The sequence below is a fragment of the Dendrobates tinctorius genome, unplaced genomic scaffold (assembly GCF_039654945.1).
Source record: "Dendrobates tinctorius isolate UK_male_01 unplaced genomic scaffold, ASM3965494v1 ptg000143l, whole genome shotgun sequence".
Classification (NCBI taxonomy): domain Eukaryota; kingdom Metazoa; phylum Chordata; class Amphibia; order Anura; family Dendrobatidae; genus Dendrobates; species Dendrobates tinctorius.
This window is the reverse complement of record NW_027361810.1, coordinates 45668862-45690732: the sequence shown is the minus strand read 5'-3', so window position 1 is coordinate 45690732 and position 21871 is coordinate 45668862. Positions and strand designations below refer to the sequence as shown.

The 21871-nt window shown below is 44.0% G+C and overlaps 1 protein-coding gene across 4 annotated transcripts in view; it reads right to left on the bottom strand.

Moving 5' to 3' along the window:
• The window catches only part of RAPGEF4 (Rap guanine nucleotide exchange factor 4), a 302234-nt gene that overhangs the window by 71907 nt on the left and 208456 nt on the right, over window positions 1-21871 (bottom strand). For all 4 annotated transcript variants that reach the window (XM_073545898.1, XM_073545899.1, XM_073545900.1 and 1 more), the window contains 7 exons: window positions 21245-21329; window positions 21058-21118; window positions 12939-13015; window positions 8340-8486; window positions 4829-4941; window positions 2145-2233; window positions 365-443 (listed from right to left, as the gene is read on the bottom strand). In XM_073545898.1, the coding sequence (XP_073401999.1) occupies window positions 365-443; window positions 2145-2233; window positions 4829-4941; window positions 8340-8486; window positions 12939-13015; window positions 21058-21118; window positions 21245-21329 (651 nt within the window). The remainder of the gene's footprint in view (window positions 1-364; window positions 444-2144; window positions 2234-4828; window positions 4942-8339; window positions 8487-12938; window positions 13016-21057; window positions 21119-21244; window positions 21330-21871) is intronic.

Here is a 21871-nt window from a genome sequence, read left to right as displayed (position 1 = left end):
AACAGGGATGGTGAAGTTTTAATTATTAAGAAATTATTCACAAATTCAGCCGCCATCTATATAAAGGGATAAAAAAAATTGTCAATCTCTTTCTAAACTCATATATAAACATTTTATCATCAAAGACAACAGCTGGATGTTCAACCTTCTCTAGAATAAAACCTTGTTCCGCCGCCACCACCATTGTCACTTTCGCCTATGGAATCCGGTACAGGACCGCTATGGATTATTTCCTATTCTGTAACGCTTTATATGAAACATTGGATTAAAAAAACACTGAAATACTAAGTATTGACAAACATCTAAAAAAATACACAAAACTTTCACGTTCAACTAATACGTCTATGTTTTGCGAAAAGGATATTGAGACATCAAGGCCGGGCAGAGCTGACAATTGGGCATGAACACGCAATGCATCATTACGAAGTCGTCTATGGCAGAATCTAAAAATCGAATTATGAGCAAGACGTAAAGAAATTATAAGCAGCGACACATTGACGATCAGTGTTTTACTTTTAAAGCGCCACTCCGGTGATTTTTTTTTTTAATTGCAGCACTGGAGTGGTGCAACTAAGTTCCCAGTTCTTAGTCTTATATTTACCGTCCGCCGTCTTCATCTTTTAGCGGCGCCGCTTCGGTTGGTCTCCTGCAGCTTGTGACCTACAGGATGGCTCCAGGGTTTGCTGGGTGATCCGGAAGTCACAACTCAATGTAACAGTCAGAACGGCGACTCTTGTAGAGCTTGTGACTGTTACCTCTGACTTCTTGTCAGTCAGAAGTTATGGTCACAAGGCAACGGTGCGGGACTAAAGCGGTGCTGGGAAGAGTGCAAGACGGCGGCTGGTAAGGGTCAGGGAACTTACATTAGTTGCACCGCTCCAGCGCTGAAGTTAAAAAAAAAAAATGTTGGAGTGGTGCTTTCATTGCTATAAAATCCTTCTAAGGCTATGTTCACACTTTGCGTTTTTGCAGCTCTTTTTGCTACATGGCAGTGTGTGAAGGGTGGGGGCAATTTTTATTTATTATATATACTTTCTACTTAAAAGAAATTTGCACCTAAAATTACTTGTCACGCAAACCTCACAATATACTAAGCAGATGCAATTTTGCTAGTGCAGGATTGCAATGTACTACAATGCATGATAAAACTTTTTTTTTGCATGAAGTTATATTTAAAAGTACCATTTAGTTAATAAGCGAATGATAAAGGGATTTTCCACTTACGGAAAACTCCTATCCCCCAGGTGCAGTTTGTTTTAAAACAAATAAAAGAACGTGTGTCTTTATTCACAATCCCCGGGTCTGGCGCCGAGTCTCCACTGCTGCTCCCCGCTGTCTGTTATTGTCGGCAGCGCTAAAATCGTGTCGACAGCGCTGCAGCCAATAACTGAGCTGAGCGGCACAGCCTGTGTTAATGACAAAAGCCACCAAGCTCAGTCACTGACAATAATTGAGGGTGCAGGCGACTGTTTTTTTTCTCAATCTGTGAAAATCGGTCCGACTATGCTAATCATAGTCTGATCAGAGTGGGATCCGACTTTCTAGGAAGAGGACAGAAAAAAAAAAAAAGTTTCTCCACCTTCTATAAGGTCAGTCCGTGAAAATCGGACCGCACTCAGGTGTCATCCAAGAGTGGTCCAATTTTATTCATGGACTAATAGATCTGAGTGGGTGAGTGCATTCCCGATTCTCGGAGGCAATTTTTTTCCTTGGACCACTTGGTCCAAAGGAAAAAAAAAATCAAACATGTGCAAGGCCCCATAGAATAACATGGGTACGAGTGCGATCTGTCAAAACCACGGATAGAACTCTTCCGATTAAAAGAGTCGTTTGCCCGAGCGAGACTCAGCACTGGACCCAGGGAGGGAGTGTAAAGCACAGCCTATTTGTTTTTTTTTAAACAATTGACATGAGTCAGTAATTTTCTGAAACCGGAAAACTCCTTTAAGGGTTTGAATTTAGGTGATGGCAACAAACAAATTAAAAGAAACTTAGATCCTATGAATAGTTATATGAAATGGGAATCCACCCAGAATATTCCACGTAGAACATGGAACTATTCCAATGGGCACATAAAAAAAAAAACATAAGCTGAGGCTCCACACTGAAGACCCATCTTTTTATGTAACGGTACATATTTTTACCTATCGATTCATTCATGCTGGGCTCCAGCCGCATCGTTTCTAAGAAGTGTTCCAGAATTTTCTCTGGATTCCCAGACATCACAGTGTACCTAGAAAATATAGAGAATATAATTAAAACTGAAAAAAAAAAATGGGAACAAAGGAATAAGGTAGGCAGGACAGATCTAGGCCCAATGTCAGACTAACATAGCGCCAATAGGCCAAATGTCAGCCTATCCTAGCGCCAATAGGCCCAATGTCAGACTATCCTAGCGCCACTAGGCCCAATGTCAGACTATCCTAGCGCCAATAGGCCCAATGTCAGACTATCCTAGCGCCAACAGGCCCAATGTCAGACTATCCTAGCGCCAATAGGCCCAACGTCAGGCTATCCTAGCACCAATAGGCCCAACGTCAGACTATCCTAGCGCCAATACGCCCAATGTCAGACTATCCTAGCGCCAATAGGCCCAATGTCAGACTATCCTAGCACCAACAGGCCCAATGTCAGACTATCCTAGCGCCAATAGGCCCAATGTCAGACTATCCTAGCGTCAATAGGCCCAATGTCAGACTATCCTAGCGTCAATACGCCCAATGTCAGACTATCCTAGCGCCAATAGGCCCAATGTCAGACTATCCTAGTGCCAATAGGCCCAATGTCAGGACTATCCTAGAACCAATAGGCCCAATGTCAGACTATCCTAAAGCCAATAGGCCCAATGTCAGGCCTATCCTAGCGTCAATAAGCCCAATGTCAGACTATCCTAGAACCAATAGGCCCAATGTCAGACTATCCAAGCACCAATAGGCCCAATGTCAGACTATCCAAGCACCAATAGGCCCAATGTCAGACTATCCAAGCACCAATAGGCCCAATGTCAGACTATCCTAGCGCCAATAGGCCCATGTGAGACTATCCTAGCGCCAATTCTGTATTCCATTTTCCCAACCAGACCCTCACGGGCTGGACATGGCTCTCAGGTCCGAGCTGCTGGCAACATCTGATTATATTGTAAATCATCATGGCACCATCAGTGTAATCTTGTCACTGACTAGATGTTCAGAATTACACAATAGTAAACTGCAGTGTCCGTAAGCATAATGTCACCAATACTTTGCTTGTGCACTTTGTTAGTTGTAAACTGATAAAAGAAATATAACAACATTTTTAATTTAGCTGTTTTAAGTGAACATGTCACCAGATTACCCAGTACAAACTGAATATATTAATAAATAGATCTTAGTCCTGATGAAACTGAAGTACTTACATTCAAAAAGCATATCAGAATGGCTGTACGACCTGATACTAAAATTAGCATTTTATGAGTGACCACCTAAAGAGTGACATAGCTCATGAGCCCAAGCTCCACATATCCAGCATGGCTGGCAGCTTATACTGAGCAGGGAGAGATCTCAGGAGGAAGGAGGGACAATGAGGAGCTATCAATGAGGCTAGGTGTGCAGAGATTGAGAAACATTTTCAAAAAAAGAATTATTTAGGCTTTCTGACATGGCTTATCAAAGTAAGTATAATGTATTAGCCTGATTAGTTCTAAGAGGTCAATTCAATCATATGATTTTCACACGAGTGCTATAAATTTCATGGATAGAACTCGTCCCTATTATAGTCTATGGAGTCTTAGCAATCCGGCAGTGACAACCAGAGAGGTTTGCTGGAGACCTCTGGTTGTCATGCCAACCCATCAGCGACCCATGGTCATGTGACGCGCTAATGGGCAGGATATCCAGCACGCGTGTTAAATGCCACTGTCAGAGTTTGACAGTGGCATTTAACGGGTTAATAGCCGCGGCTGGATCACTATTCCACCCGCAGATGTTAGAGGCACATGTCAGCTGTTCAAAACAGCTGACATGTGCCGGAAAAGATGTGTCCTCAGCGCCGGAGGGCACATCAAATGGAGGGTCCCTGACATCGGCGTACTATTACAACGGATGTCGGAAATGGGTTAAATGAAAATTTTGAAAATACTTGGAAAATATTCTTTTTCTTTTTGCTATTTATATTCTTTTAGTACCGGCCTAACAACTGACAGGCAGGTAATTGCTAACTACCTTCCTGTTGTGCCTGGCGCTAATCTCTGCTGACACCGAACTGTTAAAGACCGCTCCTGCCAGTGATTCAATGTCGACAGAGCATCAGCTTCTCTTCTGCTCTATTCTGTTGATGTAGTGTGACTGCCAACATCATGATGATTGACAGCCGGCTCCCTGCTGTCTAAATGCGGGAAGCCAGTTGTCAATCAGCATGACATCGGAAGTCACGCCCTGTCGACTGAGCAGCCCGGAAGAGGAAGAGCTGCTCTGCTGACGTGGAGCAGCTGAATCGCCGGTAGAAGCTGTGGTTGGGAATTCCAATCCTGATCCTGTACTGTGCGTGTCTATCAGCAGAATACAGGCCATCATATATGGCAGCCTGTATTCTTTCGATGGCACAACAGGTAAGACTGGCTGTAAAGAATCTCTGGGGCTATGTAATATCTTAGCGAAATGCACACAGCAGCAGGAATGGATCTCCTCATCACCTATTACACTATAAGGTGGATCTCAGGATGAAAAGAGTTCCTAATGTCAATTCTTTACTGCAGTTGCCCGAACTTTAAAAGATCTCTCCAGGAGACCAATATCCTTTAGAAAAAAACATTGTGGAAGATACAGGATCCATATGACAGTACAATACATACTTATAAGGTGACTGGGTGACTTGAGCAGATACTTGTTGACCAGATGGGATCTTCTCCAACACCAAGACATCTTGATCGTGTTCCTTCAACCTTACTGTATTCGCTTCAACATCCTAAAAATTATACAAAATATATGTGTCAAGAACGCATTTTAGACAAAAGAATTAGTAAAGCTTTTCCTGCACCACAGAGAAAATATTCTGTCTAAGGCTACTTTCACACTTGCGTTTTTTTGCGCTGCGTGCGCAGTGCAAACGCACATAAAAATCGCATCATGTGGTTTTTATGCGTTTTCTTGGTTTTTGCAAAAAAATGCATGCTTTTTTGCGCTGACGTGCACATGACCATGCGCACGTCAGTGCTCCCATAGACTTTAATGGGTTTTTGGGTGAATTTTGCGCGCATTGCGTGCGCATGCGTTTTTTTGAGACAGGTCGGACGCACAAAAAATGCAACAGGATGCATTTTGTGCGCCCGGGCGCACACTACAAAAAAACGCATGCGCATACAAACGTGTACAAACGCATGACAATGCGTACCCATGTTAAGTATAGGAAAAAAAAACGAATGCGCATACAAACATGTACAAACGCATGACAATGCGTACCCATGTTAAGTATAGGAAAAAAAAACGCAGCGCAAAAAAAACGCAAGTGTGAAAGTAGCCTAATATCCTAAGCCTGGAATAAATACCCTGGGGCCAAAGTAGAGTGGCTTTCTGGCCCCTGCCTGACACTTGGTGCCAAAAACCATACTACTTCTCCTTTCCCAGCGACACTCCTGTACACTGGAGCCGCGCAGTTTTCAGGAGTTTACACATACTCTTCGATGTACTTGTAGTTATACAGACTATTTCCTAATAAACTGATTTTTTTTTTTTTAACATCCCCCTAAATAGGTAATTCGCCTGCACCAGAGCTGGACCCAATATTTAGAAATATGTAAGCTGAATTATTTTTGTACATTTTCACCCTCTTTTCCAGCGTCCAAGTACTGTATATATTTACTTACTTGTGTTATCACCATAGGGGACATGAATTTTGTACGAAATCAAAGATGCGCTTTATTTTTTTCTTTAACCTGCTTGGTGACTCTTTAATCGCAAAAAGTCTCATGTTTGGCAAAACGGTGTAAAATTTGTACAAAAATAACTGAGGATATAAAATTACTCCAGGGAAAGGGACTAAATTACAAAAAAGAACTAAAAAGTCGCAATTGATGAATCATCCGAAAACATTTGGAAACCCCGAATGAACCACGACCGCATTGGCACACGTGTGTTTTTTTCTCTTTATAAAATAGACTTTAAAAAAAGTTTCAAATTAAAAGTAAAGTAAAAAGCAAATTAAAACCGTACGAAAAACAGCTAAAATCAGACGATCGCAAATAGTTCGTTGACTTTAAAATGTTATCATTTAAAATGTTATATTTGTAAGGTTACGTTCAAATCTTGTGTCGCAGATTCGTCCGCTAATTGGACGTATTTGCTAATATTATTATTATACCTACTACATATTGGGATAGGATCTTGGATATGGGAATACCCGTGTCCCCAATGAGTTTTGGTGAGGTTTTGACATTAAGTATTTTTGCTTACTATTCCAGCATAGTGGATGGGATTTATAGAAATCTCCTGCCCTCTGCGCTTCTCTTTTGCTCAGCATAAACTGACCTGCGGTGCGTGTTTCCAATCCGTAACATGTCATTTTCTCTTGCGGGTACGCTGAGTTTTAGGTGCAGATTTTCCCATAGAATTGTATTAGATGCGAAAAATCTGCACGTAAAAAACCACACACATGCGTTTTTAGAGTGTCTACATGGTGGAAAGAAAAATATTCAGAATTGAGAGTCCTCAGTAGTTGATACCTTTTAATGGCTAACTGAAAAGATGGTAATACATTGCAAGCTTTCCAGACTACTCAGGTCTCTTCATCAGGCTAGACTGATACAACATCTGAAGAGTCACATATTTATGCACAATACAATACAGAAAAAATGCAATGGATAAGACAAGTGACGTGAAGCAGAACTATCAATATGGGAGAGGGAGAAAAATAAATATTGGACCAGTTCATAGATAAGGAGTCCGGATGTTTTATAGTCCTCTTATTGGGGTCTCCTAATGTGTTGTGATGCCCCCACCAGGTCTTGAATGCAAATTCCTTAATTGATGTAAAAAGACATAAATCCATGCGACACATTCATTCCAGCATGGAAATACCAGGAAGTATCAAAATCAAAACAGCTTTATTTAAAACATAACATACCAACAAAAGAGAAAAATCGCAGCATAAAAAATGCTCTAAAAAAGTATGTAAAAAAAAAAAATCAATGAAAGAATGTAAGTAACCTAAAAGGTGCAGAAAATCTGTAACATGAAAAACTTACCAAAAGCTCCTTGTGGGAATGTAGTCGTAAATGCTCAGCGGAGCTGAGCACCCCTGTTCATGGGGAGTCGGGAGAGATCGCCATCAGCCAAATGTATGGCCAGCTTAAAGGTTCATGTATAAAGTCATGATTTAACGCCATGGTCACACGTTCAGTATTTGGTCAGTATTTTACATCAGTATCTGTAAGCCAAAACCAGGAAAGGGTGATAAATCCAGAAGTGGTGACGTGTTTCTATTATACTTCTCCTCGGATTGTTCCTCTCCTGGTTTAGGCTTACAAATACTGATGGAAAATACTGACCAAATGTGATAGTGTGAAGGACTAACTACTCAGTAGGGCCACATTCAGAATCCGATCAGTATTTTACCTCAGTATTTGTAAGCTAAAATGAGGATTGGAACAATCAGAGGAAAGGTACAACGGCTCCTACTCATCAGCGAGAAAAACAGACGAGTGCAATTCGATAAAAAAAATCGGATTGTACTCTGACCAATGATGTGAGTCACAGCTCATGTGCGATTTTTTTTTATCAGCTAAAATTGGACTGAGAAAAAAAAAAAACACAGTATGCCGCTATTGTCCTCGTATATTGGACGAGACTCGTCAATGCAAGTCAATGGGTGCAAGAAAAAAAACGGACGGCACACGGACCCTCATGCTGTCCGATTTTTACGGACACATTATCATTCTGTAGCACAGAACACTGTAAACTGTCCTGTAAATGATTGTAGAATAATGGTTGCAGAGAAAAAAAAGCACTGTATACGGATGTCATATGGATGCTCCATTGAAAAAATTGCATTGTACTTGCGTGAAAATCGCATGACACTTGTATGACCCTCGAGTCACTTTTCTGGATCGGTATCGGACCATCTTTTTACGGTGATGGGTATGAGCCCTAATAGAAACACGTCACCACTTCTGTATTTATCACCCACTCCTGGTTTTGATGTACAAATACTGATGCAAAATACTGACCAAATCCTGAACATGTGAACGTGGCCCTAGGCGGATCTGCTGCCTTGAAAACAGAGAAAATTTAGGACAAATGTTGATTTACAATAATCTATCCTTAATCTACCTCTATATTACTGAAATAATTGATCGAATTAAAACGTACCCGCAGGATTCTGTTGAAATCCTCCTTGTCCACCCTTAGGAAGTGGCAGTTGTCTTCTCGCAGAACAATCGATGCTGCTCGGGGGGCATCGTTCACTAAAGCCAACTTGCCAAAGTCATCACCTTCATGTAGGGTACAAACCACACCCTGGAACCAAGAATACGGAGAACCCATGAATATCAACACACGTACTAAGGTAATGGAAGCACTGATCATTACATCAGGCATGTAGGAAGTCCCATTGTGATGACTTACACACAGTTGCATTATTGAACATTATCACCTAATGAGGGTAGAAAAATAAACAACGGGACGTCACGTGGCTGGCAATGCCAACAGATTTACTCCTTTATTAAAATTAAAATGTTACTTCATCTTCCGGTGACTTTTCAGAATATGGCTGTGCAGAATGGAGTGAACAAACGGAATAAACTCCCTGTGCATTCCGGCTTCACACAGAAGCAGAGGGGCCCCACTGATTTTCATAGGGTCCATCTGATTTATTTTAAGAATTGAATTACAAAAATCTACATTCAAGACTTTTTTTCCATTTCGAAGTGTAAACCACAAACAGAAATCACAAGGACCCCAAATAAATTAATGGGGCCCCTGTGTTATGGTATGAAAGAAGGACAACACAGGATGCTATTTCCAGTTATTTCTAAATGGAACAGACAAATGAGAAAGATAAACGGACATGTGCACAGAGCAGCTGTCCTGCATCCATGGCCATTGTATGACTTCTAATAACAGTTTTCCCCTATGTATACTCTAGCCACTAAAATCTACACTGTGTATTTGTTGCTTTTTCAATTCTTATGGAAATAATTTATGGACTTCCATGCGCTGCTTGACAAAATACAGAATCCCACTTACGGTGAAAGATTAATCATTTATTCCCAAAGTCCCTAAGGGACTACTTCTTCCTCAGGGGATGAAAAACTTCGAAACGCGTTGGGATAAATGATTAATCTTTCACCGTAAGTGGGATTCTGTATTTTGTCAAGCAGCGCATGGAAGTCCATAAATTATTTCCATAAGAATTGATGTATCAGCGGTCACTCGGTTTGACCTTTGGATGTGCAGCAGCTGACCAGGAATCCTATGTGCCTGATCTCTCCTACAAATAGGTGAGTGAATTTCTTTTAATCTTTTAATACTTACTCGGATAAGACCCTTTTGCGCTTTTCTGTTCCTTTAGTATATTGTATTTGTTGCTTTGGCCACTTCTCCTTCCATCTCTTCCCTCTCATTGACTTCTAAGGCATCAGCTGTAATCTGATTCCTCAGTGAGGACAGATCTGTAGCACTGAATTCTTACTTTTGACTCTGCAAAAACTCTTACTGTTTCTCTTATTCATTCTCGTCTCGACTATTGTAACTCTCTTCTAATCGGTCTCCCTCTTACCAAACTCTCCCCTCTCCAATCTGTCTTGAATGCTGCAGCCAGGATCATATTCCTCACCAATCGTTACACCGATGCCTCTACCTTGTGTCAGTCATTACACTGGCTACCCATCCACTCCAGAATTCAGTATAAACTTATTACCCTCACCCACAAAGCCCTCCATGGCTCAGCACCACCCTACATCTCCTCCCTTGTTTCAGTATACCATCCAACCTGCGCCCTTCGCTCTGCTGATGACCTGAGGTTAGCATCCTCATTAATCAGAACCTCCCACTCCCATCTCCAAGACTTTACACGTGCTGCGCCAATTCTTTGGAATGCACTTCCCAGGTCAATACGATTAGTCCCCAATCTCCACAATTGTAAGCGTGCCCTGAAAACGCATTTATTCAGACTGGCCTATCGCCTCAACACATTAACCTAATCTATCCCTGGGTGGCATAACCAGGTTCCCCGCATCATGTTCCCACATGCTTTATGCATCCATTAGCCCTCTGTGTCTGTACTGTTACATACTTAACATTATGGCTGGTCCATACAATCAGGGCAACTGTTATCACCCACCTTTCGTGTCTACCTCTTTCCTCATAGACTGTAAGCTTGCGAGCAGGGCCCTCAATCCTCTTGGTATTTGTTATAATCTAAGTGATTATTGTTATGATCTATGTGATTATTGTTATGCTGTAATGTCTATTGTCTGTACAAATCCCCTCTGAAATGTAAAGTGCTGCGGAATATGTCGGTGCTATAGAAATAAAATTTAATATTATTATTAATATAAAAGTGAATAAACAGTGCAGGAGATGGGGGACTGCTAGGTGGGGAAAGAGACGTTTTTCTCTAATAAGATATAATTCAAAGTCTCTTATCTACATTTGACGGTTACACTTTAAAGGTGTTGTCCAGGCTTGGCGTTCAAGTCTGCAATTACTCTATGTGGACAGTGCGCACTGTCAGGATTCTCCATTGTTGGCGCAGGGAGCGGGCGATCATGTGATTTTCATCCCTCCGGTTACATCTAGTCTGCATATGACAGCATATATGCAAATGGCAAACTTGTGGTCCAGCACCCGCCTACTCTCCGCACCAGCAAATCCTGACTATGCACACTGCTCGCTGTGAGGATTCACAAGTCTGCAGTCACACATACTGACTGTACACTTGAGCTCCAAGCCTGGATAACCCCTTTAATGTCCACCATCATTTTTGATTCCTTTCGTTACAGGAGTTATTTTTCATACATAGAGTTTTAAATCTCCCAACTAAAATATCTATACCGTGAGATCCACACAATGACGGCTGCAGGTAAACGCTACAGGGGGGATTCATCATATGCGATATTTCTGAAGTCAGTTTTGCTGGAGGCAACATTACCGTTATATCAGACAAATTTTTTAAAAATTGCGCTTGGAGAGTAATCAATTTGTTGAATATTAAGACATACATAACGATGTTTCCTCAAATTTTTTTCCACTCACCTACTTGGTGATATTGAGCAAACATTTTGCAATTTTAAAGAAGTCTCATCTAAAGATGTGCTCAAATCCTGGTCAAGTTTTATAAAGTGATTGCGAATGTGTCACAGAGCAGATTAGACAACATTTTGGAGTAAAGAGTAGCAAAAACAAGCACAATGGCATATCTCAATGAAAGGTATGCAACCGTCTGTAAATTACTATTATAATTTAATTATTATTAGGTTTCATGTGAAGTCTGTGATTTACTAAGAATATATATCTTTTTCTTCTTAAAGGTGTTGTCCGTCCTTAGCCTACAAGTCTGCAGTCACTATGTGACTGCAGTCTTGTGAATCCTCATATCGAGCGCACTGCACACTGTGAGGATTCTCGGGTGTCGGCACCAGGATTGGCGGGCCCGTCACCACAAGTCTGTGATTTGCATATGTGTGGTCACATGCCGACTACAGTTGATATGCGTGGCTCCAAAATAACGCGAGTGCTTTTAATAAGGCCGGACATGTCTTGTCGGAATGTGGCTGGAGAATCCTGACAGTGCACACACTGTGAAAATTCACAAGTCTGCAGTCATAGTGACTGTAGTCTTGAACCCCAAATCTGGATAACTCCTTTTAAAATTTGGCATGAACTTCATTAGACCGCCATTAATGTGGCCTGGGTATGAGGATCCATAAAGTTCTTTCGTTCAGAAGATACTGTAATATATCATTGAACATTAAGACTTCCATTTCCCAACTGCACAAACTTCACACTGGCATTGCCAAAATCTTCCCTAACACATATTTTTATTATATTAAATAGAAAATGGTAGCACACCAAATATGAAATATGTGAAATAAGAATAGCAAAATGGCTTTAGTAATACATTTCATAATGGCTTTTGTAAGGCATATCAAATATGAAATAAGTGAAACATGAATAGCATAATGGCTTTTGTAATCTAGAAAAACATATGAGATACTTAGCACAAAATTTGGCCAAAAGATGTGAGCCCATTCACCAGCGACAAGGTGATCTCAGATTGAATGGGTCCCTATACTGACTGCCTAGTGTGAACTGACCTCTGGCTAGTAACATGATAAAGCCTGTATATATAGGACGATAGGAACCAAACATGTGATTGAATGCGATTAAAATCACCACTTGATGAAGGGCGGAGTGCTCAGTCAGAAAAACAGTATATAAGTAATAGAAAAACTGACGGCACATCTAGAACTAGTCTGAATAGGTGCATATCATGAATAGCATAATGGCTTTTGTAATCTAGAAAAACATATGAGATACCAAATATGAAATATGTGAAATAAGAATAGCAAAATGGCTTTAGGGACCCATTCAATCTGAGATCACCTTGTCGCTGGTGAATGGGCTCACATCTTTTGGCCAAATTTTGTGCTAAGTATCGCATATGTTTTTCTAGATTACAAAAGCCATTATGCTATTCATATTTCACTTATTTCATATTTGATATGCCTTACAAAAGGCATTATGAAATGTATTACTAAAGCCATTTTGCTATTCGTATTTCACATATTTCATATTTGGTGTGCTGCCATTTTCTATTTAATATGTAAGTTACCTTTTGGTATGCACCTATTCAGACTAGTTCTAGATGTGCCGTCAGTTTTTCTATTACATATTTTTATTACACAGGACATCATATTTGATAATATCTGTTGTAAGAGTGTGTATTAATGTCAGAAAGCGCAGTACCTTCCCATAGATGACCACATTGACTGATCCTTTTAAGATGATGTACCAGGAGGTTCCTTCTTCTCCTTGATTAAACACTGGTAAAAACAAACCACATCAGTTAATTGGAAGTTTCGCCAAAGGTTTTCCCAAGACAACCCTCTTCCATATGACCTAGCAATGCAGATGTAGTAACTGGGATCTCCCTAATCATAACCCCTCTCCACTCTTAATCAGAGCATAGGACGGCTACTACTATTACTGATTGGCCACCATGGAATACTCTGCATGCCATGGTCTGGAATTGGCAATGTCAGCTGATCGCCATGTGTTTCTTTACTGCACACGTCTTAGTAAAAACAGCTTTGCCTACTTGTTCTCAGGGGCTGCACCTTCTGGTTTATCCAATAGCTTAACAATATCAGCCTGTCCAAAGGATAGGTCATCAATATTAGACTGGTGGTACCCAGCTCTCGACACCTCTACCAATCAGCAGCTCGAAGGGAAATTTAGTAAGGGCTAGTCTGGGTATACAATCTAGTTTGAAGGGTGCGGAGAAAGAAAAACCACACTGATCTAATATTGAAGGGTTATTCCCAAAATTTCAAGTAACTTGCTAATTGCTGTTGGTTATCCAGTTATCCAATTGTTAGACACCAAAAGACTATTCTTAGGGTAGAACATTAAAGAGTAATTCCCAAAAGAGAAAATTATCTCCTTTCCATAGGATAGGTGTCAACTTGCTGATCACTGAGAGGGTCAACCACCTGGACCCTCAGCGATCCAGAGATTGGAGCTCTGTAGCCTTGTCTTGAATGGAGTGAAGGTGCAAATGCCAAATCTCCAGTAAATTCATTATCTATGGGTTGGTCTGAAATCATAGAGAGCAGTACTTATCTTTCTCTGGCAGAAACCCAAGAAGGTGGCTCTGCAGGGCACCTTCTAAAATGGAGAAGAGGTGAACATGCTCAAACTTTTCTCCATTCATTGTTTGTAAAACTACTGGAGAAAACCAAGTGCAGCCAAAGAATGGAGTTCTAGAACGTGCACCTCCACTCCATTCAAGACGCAGGCTGAAGAGCCCCATTCTCGGGATAGAAGTGGGTCACATTGGTCAAAACCTCAGAAAACAGCAAGCTAACTTCTATCCTATGGCTAGAAGAAAAATTACTATTTTGGAAATAACACTTTATTGGACTACCCTAAGGATAGGGTATCAACTTTTAACAACTGGATAACTACTCTACATCCCTGACATTAAATAGGACTTTACATTTCTCATGTTTAGTCACCATAGCTGGTGTCCTTCTTTATGTTGCCCTGATGGTGACCCTGTATCCATCCCACGGTAAAGAGAAAGCAGGGAAGACACGGTTCAGTCTTTTACAGCGCTACCCATGCCAATGTGGAGGACATTTTGAACAAAAAGAGAAGGGGCCACAAAACAAGTAAATGGAAGCAACTGCAACATAAAGGATAGTGCCAGATATTGGGAATGATGCAGTAATAATTTTTGACCTCACTAGGCAGCCAAGACTAGGGTAAATAGTTGAGATTTTTTTTTTACTGCATTTTACATGATGTTAAAAATATGTAATAACGATGATGAAAAGAAAAAAAATACGAGTAATTTGGGATCAAGTTTATTTAGTATCTAAATCTAACATCGGTGTGTGAGACAATCTAAATTCTTACTTTCTTCTTCGCCTCATTGGGGGACACAGATACTGTGGGTGTATGCTTCTGCCACTTGGAGGCTGACACTAAGTGAAAAAAAAAGGATAGCTCCTCCTCCGTAGTATACACCCTCGCCCCTATTGCGGGCGGAAATCAGTTTTTTGCTTAGTGTCTTTTGGAGGCACATGTGTCTGGTTTTCTCCAGACTTCTTTCTCTTTTTTTTTTCTCTCTCATTTTTTCCATGAAGATAAGATAGGGGCAACGGATCCCATTGAAAGGGTCCGAGTTCCCCAAACAAACAACGGGCGAGCACGTGCGAGTGTCCCTCCATGTATCCTCTCCCGCGACGTGGGACACGATGCCGGACTTAGCCCTGTCCACCCTTAGGTATTGAAACCATGGGCTTGCACAGAGGCACAAGACTAGTCTGTGTGGCCCCCACTGCTCCACCAACGCTAGACGGCGGTGCTGCAAAGCGGCGGACGGTCCCTCTCCTCACCCCCTGAAGGGGTTAGTTGGAGCTAGGGTGCCTGCACTGTCCAGAAACTAACCCCATCCCCTCTACCTGGTGGCAACAGGTTAGAGCTGGAGTCAGGTATGACGGGCTGGGGAGGGCCTGTGGCAGCGTTCCGGGAAGCTCCAGGCATCTTAGGAAGTGTAGAGCAATCCTCCTTCCCTCTCTTCTCTCCTTCCGCCAGGCGTGGGCGCCGGGTTTCGGCAGCAGGGACTGGAGCCTTTGGCCTGCGGGCCACCGGTCCGCTTCCCCCCCCTCCCGCGGCGGGCGGGCATGCAGGCAAAATTTAGTCCGCGGCTTCGGCCGTGACTGGGTCACGGGCGGAAGTCCCGCCTCCGGCGTGACGTCATTCCCGGCGCCACCCCCTGGCTAGGGCAGACGCCGAACAGATTGAGCCCCCGGCTTCATGGCAGGTAGGCCGCGGCCTGGAGAGGAATGGCCGCCCTATCCGGAGGACAGGAGCGCGGGGCAGCAGAGGCAGCGACTGGAGCACGTGGTCACAGGACGCGGTAAGTGTGACTCTGATTTTGGAGGCTTGCTGCGATTAAAAGTGGCGTTTTTTCCCCTCCCTTCAATCCTCATATGAATTAGACCTGGCTGCAATATGATTGGGAAAAGTAAATCGCGTTCCCTTATGCCGCATGCATTTCTGGAGGGGTAAATTTTTTGCCACATGCCAGAGCCAAAAATTATGCGAAGCCTGCGAGCCCGATCATGCCCAGGAGCCCTCCCCTGCGAGGCGACCAATGTGCAAGCCCCCCGGAGTGGGCCCTATAACTGTCACAGTACAAGGGCACGAGTTCTGTCAGGGCCCAGATAGGAGCAGGGACAGTGGCTGGTCGGCCTTAGAGGGGACCTCCACCTCACTAGAGCCTTCGGCCTGCAGGGGCCGCTCTTACTTCAGGCAGACCCGGTGGAAGGAATCCTCGCGGTGTCACCCAGTCCATCCGGTGCTGTGGCATCCGTAAGTCCTGCTTCTCGCTCCCCGTCACCAGGGTTGATTGCGAGCAGACCTCAGGTCGACTCAGACAGACACCTTGACCTGGATGCTCCGGGGTCATGTGAAATAGTGGACAGGCTCATAGAAGCCGTCGGTCAGACCTTGAGGATTGAGGATGGTTCCACAGCGGCTTTTAGGCCATAAGGTGGCGTTTAAGCGAGTGAAACGGCCGCATGGATTGGTTCCTCTTATCCTGAGTTTGAGGACATAGTGCAGTGACTCAGGGAATGACCAGACGGGGGTTTCTCGAGTCAAAAGGCACTCGAAGTAAGGTATCCATTTGCCGGACATCCGTAAGAAATGGATGAAATCTCCGATGGTGGTTCCACCGGTGTCGCGTCTAGCCACTGAAACCCTGTTGTTTTGTTTCTAGTGGATCCTCTTTTAAGGATTCCACGGATCACCTCATAAAGAGCTTCTTGCTCAGTAAGTGATAAAGCATTGCGAAACATGCTTCGGGGCATGAGGGACGCTTCAAGAAGCACCATCAGTCACTGGTATGTTGTAGTGATTTTTTCACACATGTATATTTGTTTTTCATTTTATCTAGGATTGCCAGAGGTAAATAATAGTTATATGCTTTGTGAAGCATTAGTGGGTTAGACGCTCCTTGATTGTATACATCTGAGGATAATTAGCTTCAGATATGTAGCAAGTAGATTTAGATATATTGCTTTAGACACATATGCTGCATATTGAATTGTACATACTAACAGCTTCCTAGGCACGAATATATCTACATATGGTGTTTCTATGATTGTTTGTTGTCTCTTGCAACTAATCCATCCTTCTTTTTATGATTATAATGTTGTGATATTTATAAATAAAGATTTTTTTTAATGTACCATTGTGTGGAAACTTTTTAAGATAAAAGATAATGAGGTGACCACAAAAGGGTTAATAATCAGTAAGTGAGGTGTCAGGATCAGCGCACTTTCCCTCGTTCGCAGCGACTTGGGCAGCCAAGACCATGAATTCATGGTCAGAATCGTTAAACAGGGTCGCGCAGAAGCAGAGCTACCTGCCGAGATATCGGAGATCGCGAGGCAGATGGCGATGGACCTGGGACTATGTAATCAATGCGTCTTTGCATGCGGCTAATTGCTCGGCACTTGTTGCCGCTAACGCAATTTCTACCAGAAGCGCTCTATGGATGGCGGGCCGATTCTGCTTCCAAGAAGTCCTTGACTTCTCTGCCTTATGATCAGTGCGGCCGTTTATTGAAGAGAGGTTGGATAAGCTTATCTCTGACTCCACAGGAGGAAAGAGCATTTTTTCTCCCTCAACAAAGGATCAAACCGCCTTTTTCGCACCCTTTTCAGGCACGTTTTCGATCTTTTTCGCAACCCCGGGTGGACCACAGCGGCCAATTCCGCCGCTTCAGGCCGCCCCAACCAGGATAGGGAGCGGCAGAACTCATATAGATCCAACCCATTGAGGAGAATGCAAACTCAGCAGCCCAGCTAAAGCGGATCCAGATCCCAAAGATAGTCGGTTAAATGACTCGAGGCGTTTGCCAGATGACACCGGCAAGATGGGCGGCTGTCTACTCTGATTCCGCCACTTCTGGTTCAGTGTTGCACGCGACACGTGGGTAAGGGAGTTGGCGGCCTCAGGTTTACAAACTAGATTTTGTCAGATGCCCTCCAAGATGGTTTTTCCTTTTCTCGTCTTCGCAGGGTGGATACCTAGGCAACGGCTCTATTAGGGGCCATCGAATCGCTCCTGTACAACGGAGTCATTGTTTCCGTGCCAGAACACGAAAGAGCTCAGGGTTGCGATTCCAGGCTGTTTGCGGTTCACAAAAAGGGAACGCGTCTGTCAGACCTGTCTTGGACCTGAGGCTTCTGAACAGGTTCGTCAGCATCAGACAGTTTCGGATGGAGTTTCTCCAGTCAGTTATATCGGCCATGGAGCAGGGAGAATACTTGGCCTCAATAGATATCCAGAACGCATATCCGCACATGGCCACCGGCCATTCTAGGCTGAGCATGAGTGCATTCATCAGGTGGCTAGCCCATTTTTTCCTGCTCATTAGAGGTTTCTGCGCTTCGACATCAATGGTCGACATTTTTCAGTTCATAACACTACCCTTCGGGCTAGCCAAGGCTCCCGGAGTGTTCACAAAGGTTATGACAGTTGTCATGGTCATGCTACATTCTTGAGGCATAGTCATTTTTGCCTTACTTGTACGACCTCTTAGTTAAGGGCCCTTCAGCACGGGCATGCGAGGAAAATGTCAACATCACGCTGGATACTCTTGGCCGTTTAGTGTTGTTCAGCGCGAGGTAGTCATCTCTTATGCCAGCTCAGAGGTTTTTCCTTCTTAGGAAGGATCCTCGACACTTGCCAAGGGCTGGTAATTCTCCTCAGGAAGAGGCGCTTACTCTTCGGAGGGAGTCTGGACACTTCGCCATCCAGTCCCTCATTCCAGCTGGTTCGGCATGAGGATTCTAAGAGAAATGGTGGCGGCAATAGAAGCGTTACCGTTCGCCAGTTCTTTCTTCGCCCCCTGCAGCGCGCCCTCTTTTCAGCCTGGGACAAGAATTCCGTTCACGTTCGTTCAGAGGGGCCGGCAATCCTGTCAAGTCAGGGAGTCGCTTGAATGGTGGATAACCAGTCCCTCTCTGTCCCAGGGGAAGCCCTTTTTGCCAGACCATTGGTTGGTGATGACAACCAAAGCCAGTCTCCTCGACTGGGGAGCAGGGTTTTCGCCACCACACGACCCAAGGGCGGTGGTCCCCGCAGGAGGCTCTCCTCCCGACCGAGCTAGTGGAGATACGGGCAATTTGGCTGGCTCTGCAACAGTTTCATCACTTTTTGCAGGCCGCCTTGTCAGAATTCAATCGGACAAAGCTACGGTGGTGGTCTACAGAGATCATCAAGGGTGCACCCGGAGCAGAGCAACCATGCGCGGGGTGGGGCACGTTCTTCAGTGGGTCAAACAAACCACTCGGTGATCTCGGCAGCTCTCATCCCGGGCGTGGAAAATTGGGCGGCAGACTTTCCAGGGGGAGAGTGATCTCTACATCCCGAAGTCTTCCAGCAGATTTTTTAGCTGCGGGGGAACACCAGATATGGATCTGTTTGCTTACAGAGTGAATGCCAAGGTGCCCACATGCGTCACTCGGGCCTGGGATCCGCAGGCAATCGGTAGACACGTTGGTTCTGTTATGAAACCAGTGTCTCCACCCATATCTATTTCCTCCGCTGTCGCTACTGCCGATAGTGTCATCAAAAGGATCAAGATGGAAGGGGCTCCGCCGATTTGGCTGGCCCCAGACTGGTCCTATTGAGCGTGGTACGGAGTTCTAATGCTCCTGCTCGCCGACGTTCCTTGGCGACTGCCAGAACGCCCAGAGCTACATTTTCAAGGGCCGATTTGCCACTCGAGCTCAGTGGCCCTGTGTTTGACAGCATGGCCAGTTAATCTTGGATTCTAACCCAGGCAGGGTTTGGGAGCAAGGTGGTCGCTACAATAGTTAGCACCTGGAAGTCGACCTCAGCACGAATTTACCACCACACCTGGAGGGTGTTCTTCGCTTGGCGTCGAGGACGCGGTGTTTCTCCGCTGAGATTCTCGATCCCCAACATCTTGTTTTTTCTCCAGTCGGGCCTAGACTTGGGCCTGGCCCAAGTTCCCGCAGGAGGCAAATATCAGCTTTATCCGTTCTGGTCCAGTGTGGAATGGCTACCAGGTTACAGGTAAAGACTTTCATCCAGGGTCTCTCCCACTTGGTACCTCCCTATAAGGCGCCTATGGATGCCTGGGACCTTGACCTGGTCCTAAGGGTTCTGCAGGAAGCTCCTTATTGGGACCGCTTCAGAAGGTTTCTTTGAGGTTCCCTTCCTGGAAAGTGGCGCTCCTAGTTGCCATCACTTTTGTCAGGCGGGTTTTTTCAGAGCTGACGGCACTATCCGGCCAACCTCCATTCCTCGCTTTCCATAAGGATAAGGTGTGCTCAGACCAACCCCTCCCTTTCTGCCGAAGGTCGTGTCCTCTTTTTACATTAATGAAGATATTGTTTTGCCTTCATTTTGTCCAGCACCGGTGCACCGTGTGGAAGAGGCTTTCGTCAGATGAACACGCTGTTCGTGCTCCCCGAAGGGCGCAGGAAGGGAACTCGCTGCCTCAAATTTGACCATAGCCAGATGTTTTTTTGTTTGACTTTTTAGGAGTCCTACCGTATTAGAGGCATGCCGATTCCAGCAGGGATCAGAGCGCACTGTACTTGGGCAGTGGGCGCCTCGTTATCAGGCTTCGACAGAATAGGCTTGCAAGCAGCAACCTGGTCCAGCCTGCACACATTTGCCAGACATCGTAATAGTCATACTCAGGCTTTGGCGGATGCGAGCCTGGGTAGAAGGATTCTCCAAGCAGCGGTGGCGCACCTTTAAACAAGAGGTGCATGTAGCTTGGATCGGTGAGTCAATCTCCCACCCAGGGACTGCTTTAGGACATCCCACAGTATCTGTGTCCCCCAATGAGGCGAAGGAGAAACATGGATTTTTGTGAGTACTCACCGTAAAATCCTTTTCTCCGAGACGCTCATTGGGGGACACAGCACCCACCCTTATAGCCAGTTGGCTCTTGTTTTGTTAAAATTTAGGTACATTTACTAGTTTGAGATAAGGGTGATGTTTTTTGACATGTTGTACCTGTATTAAGGCTGATTTGTTGTCCTCCTACTGCTTTGGCACCAAACTGATTTCCGCCCGCAATAGGGGCGAGGGTGTATACTACTACGGAGGAGCTAACCTCTTTTTTTCACTTAGTGTCAGCCTCCAAGTGGCAGAAGCATACACCCACAGTATCTGTGTCCCCAATGAGCGTCTCTGAGAAAAGGATTTTACGGTGAGTACTCACAAAAATCCATGTTTCTTTTGTTTCTGCCAATAAGTATAGCTTAGTCTCTTCTTAAAAGTATTCCTAAGTAGAATCACTTACATACTGTTCCGGCCTTTGGGTGGGATTCAAAGATTAAAAATCCAGCCAGTTCACGTTTGACCTTCAAGGAAGAACAAAACAGTAATAAATCTATGTCCGGGGGTTGTTTCTTTCGAGCATTGCGACAAAACAGACCACACATAACTAAAGGATGAAAACTCTCAAGGCAAAACTGAAGGTGACCAACCGTGGTGGACAGATGAGATAAGGCTTTGATGTGAATAAGTTCTTCAAAAATAATTTCTAGGTCGTCTGCCGTCCGCTGGCCAGGCCTGACAAGTGGAGACATAAAATGTGCAAATAATTATTGAACCTTAAATGAGTCTGCCCCAAGAAAGACATATCAAAAATGGGCTACTGTGCTGTTCTCCATTAAAAACATTGCTATCCCAGGTGCCAAGATGGACCCCGTCCACCCTTTTCATCCTCCCTTTTTGCAGCGAACTCTCCTCTTCCTACTTTTCTTAGTCTATGCTTTCTTACGACATGTCTTACAGGATAATCTTCAAAGCTCTTTTGTCTTGTTACTTTTGGCCTTTTTCAACTGTTTCACTATAGGACCGTGGTTGAGTCCACAATTGTGTTGTTCTCCGACACGTGGTGCACCAATACTGCCGCCCTCCTTCTTGATAGTTTATTAATGCTAATTTCCTAATTTTTGTACTCATTTCCTTTTACGTTCGACTATGTTTACTTTTCTTTTTTTTTAAGCAATGAAAAAATCAAATAATTTTGAGACTGAAACATGCAAAAATTGGCAAATCATGGGAGGTTCAGCATCAAATTATGAATCCTTCCTTTAAGACTGGGGTTA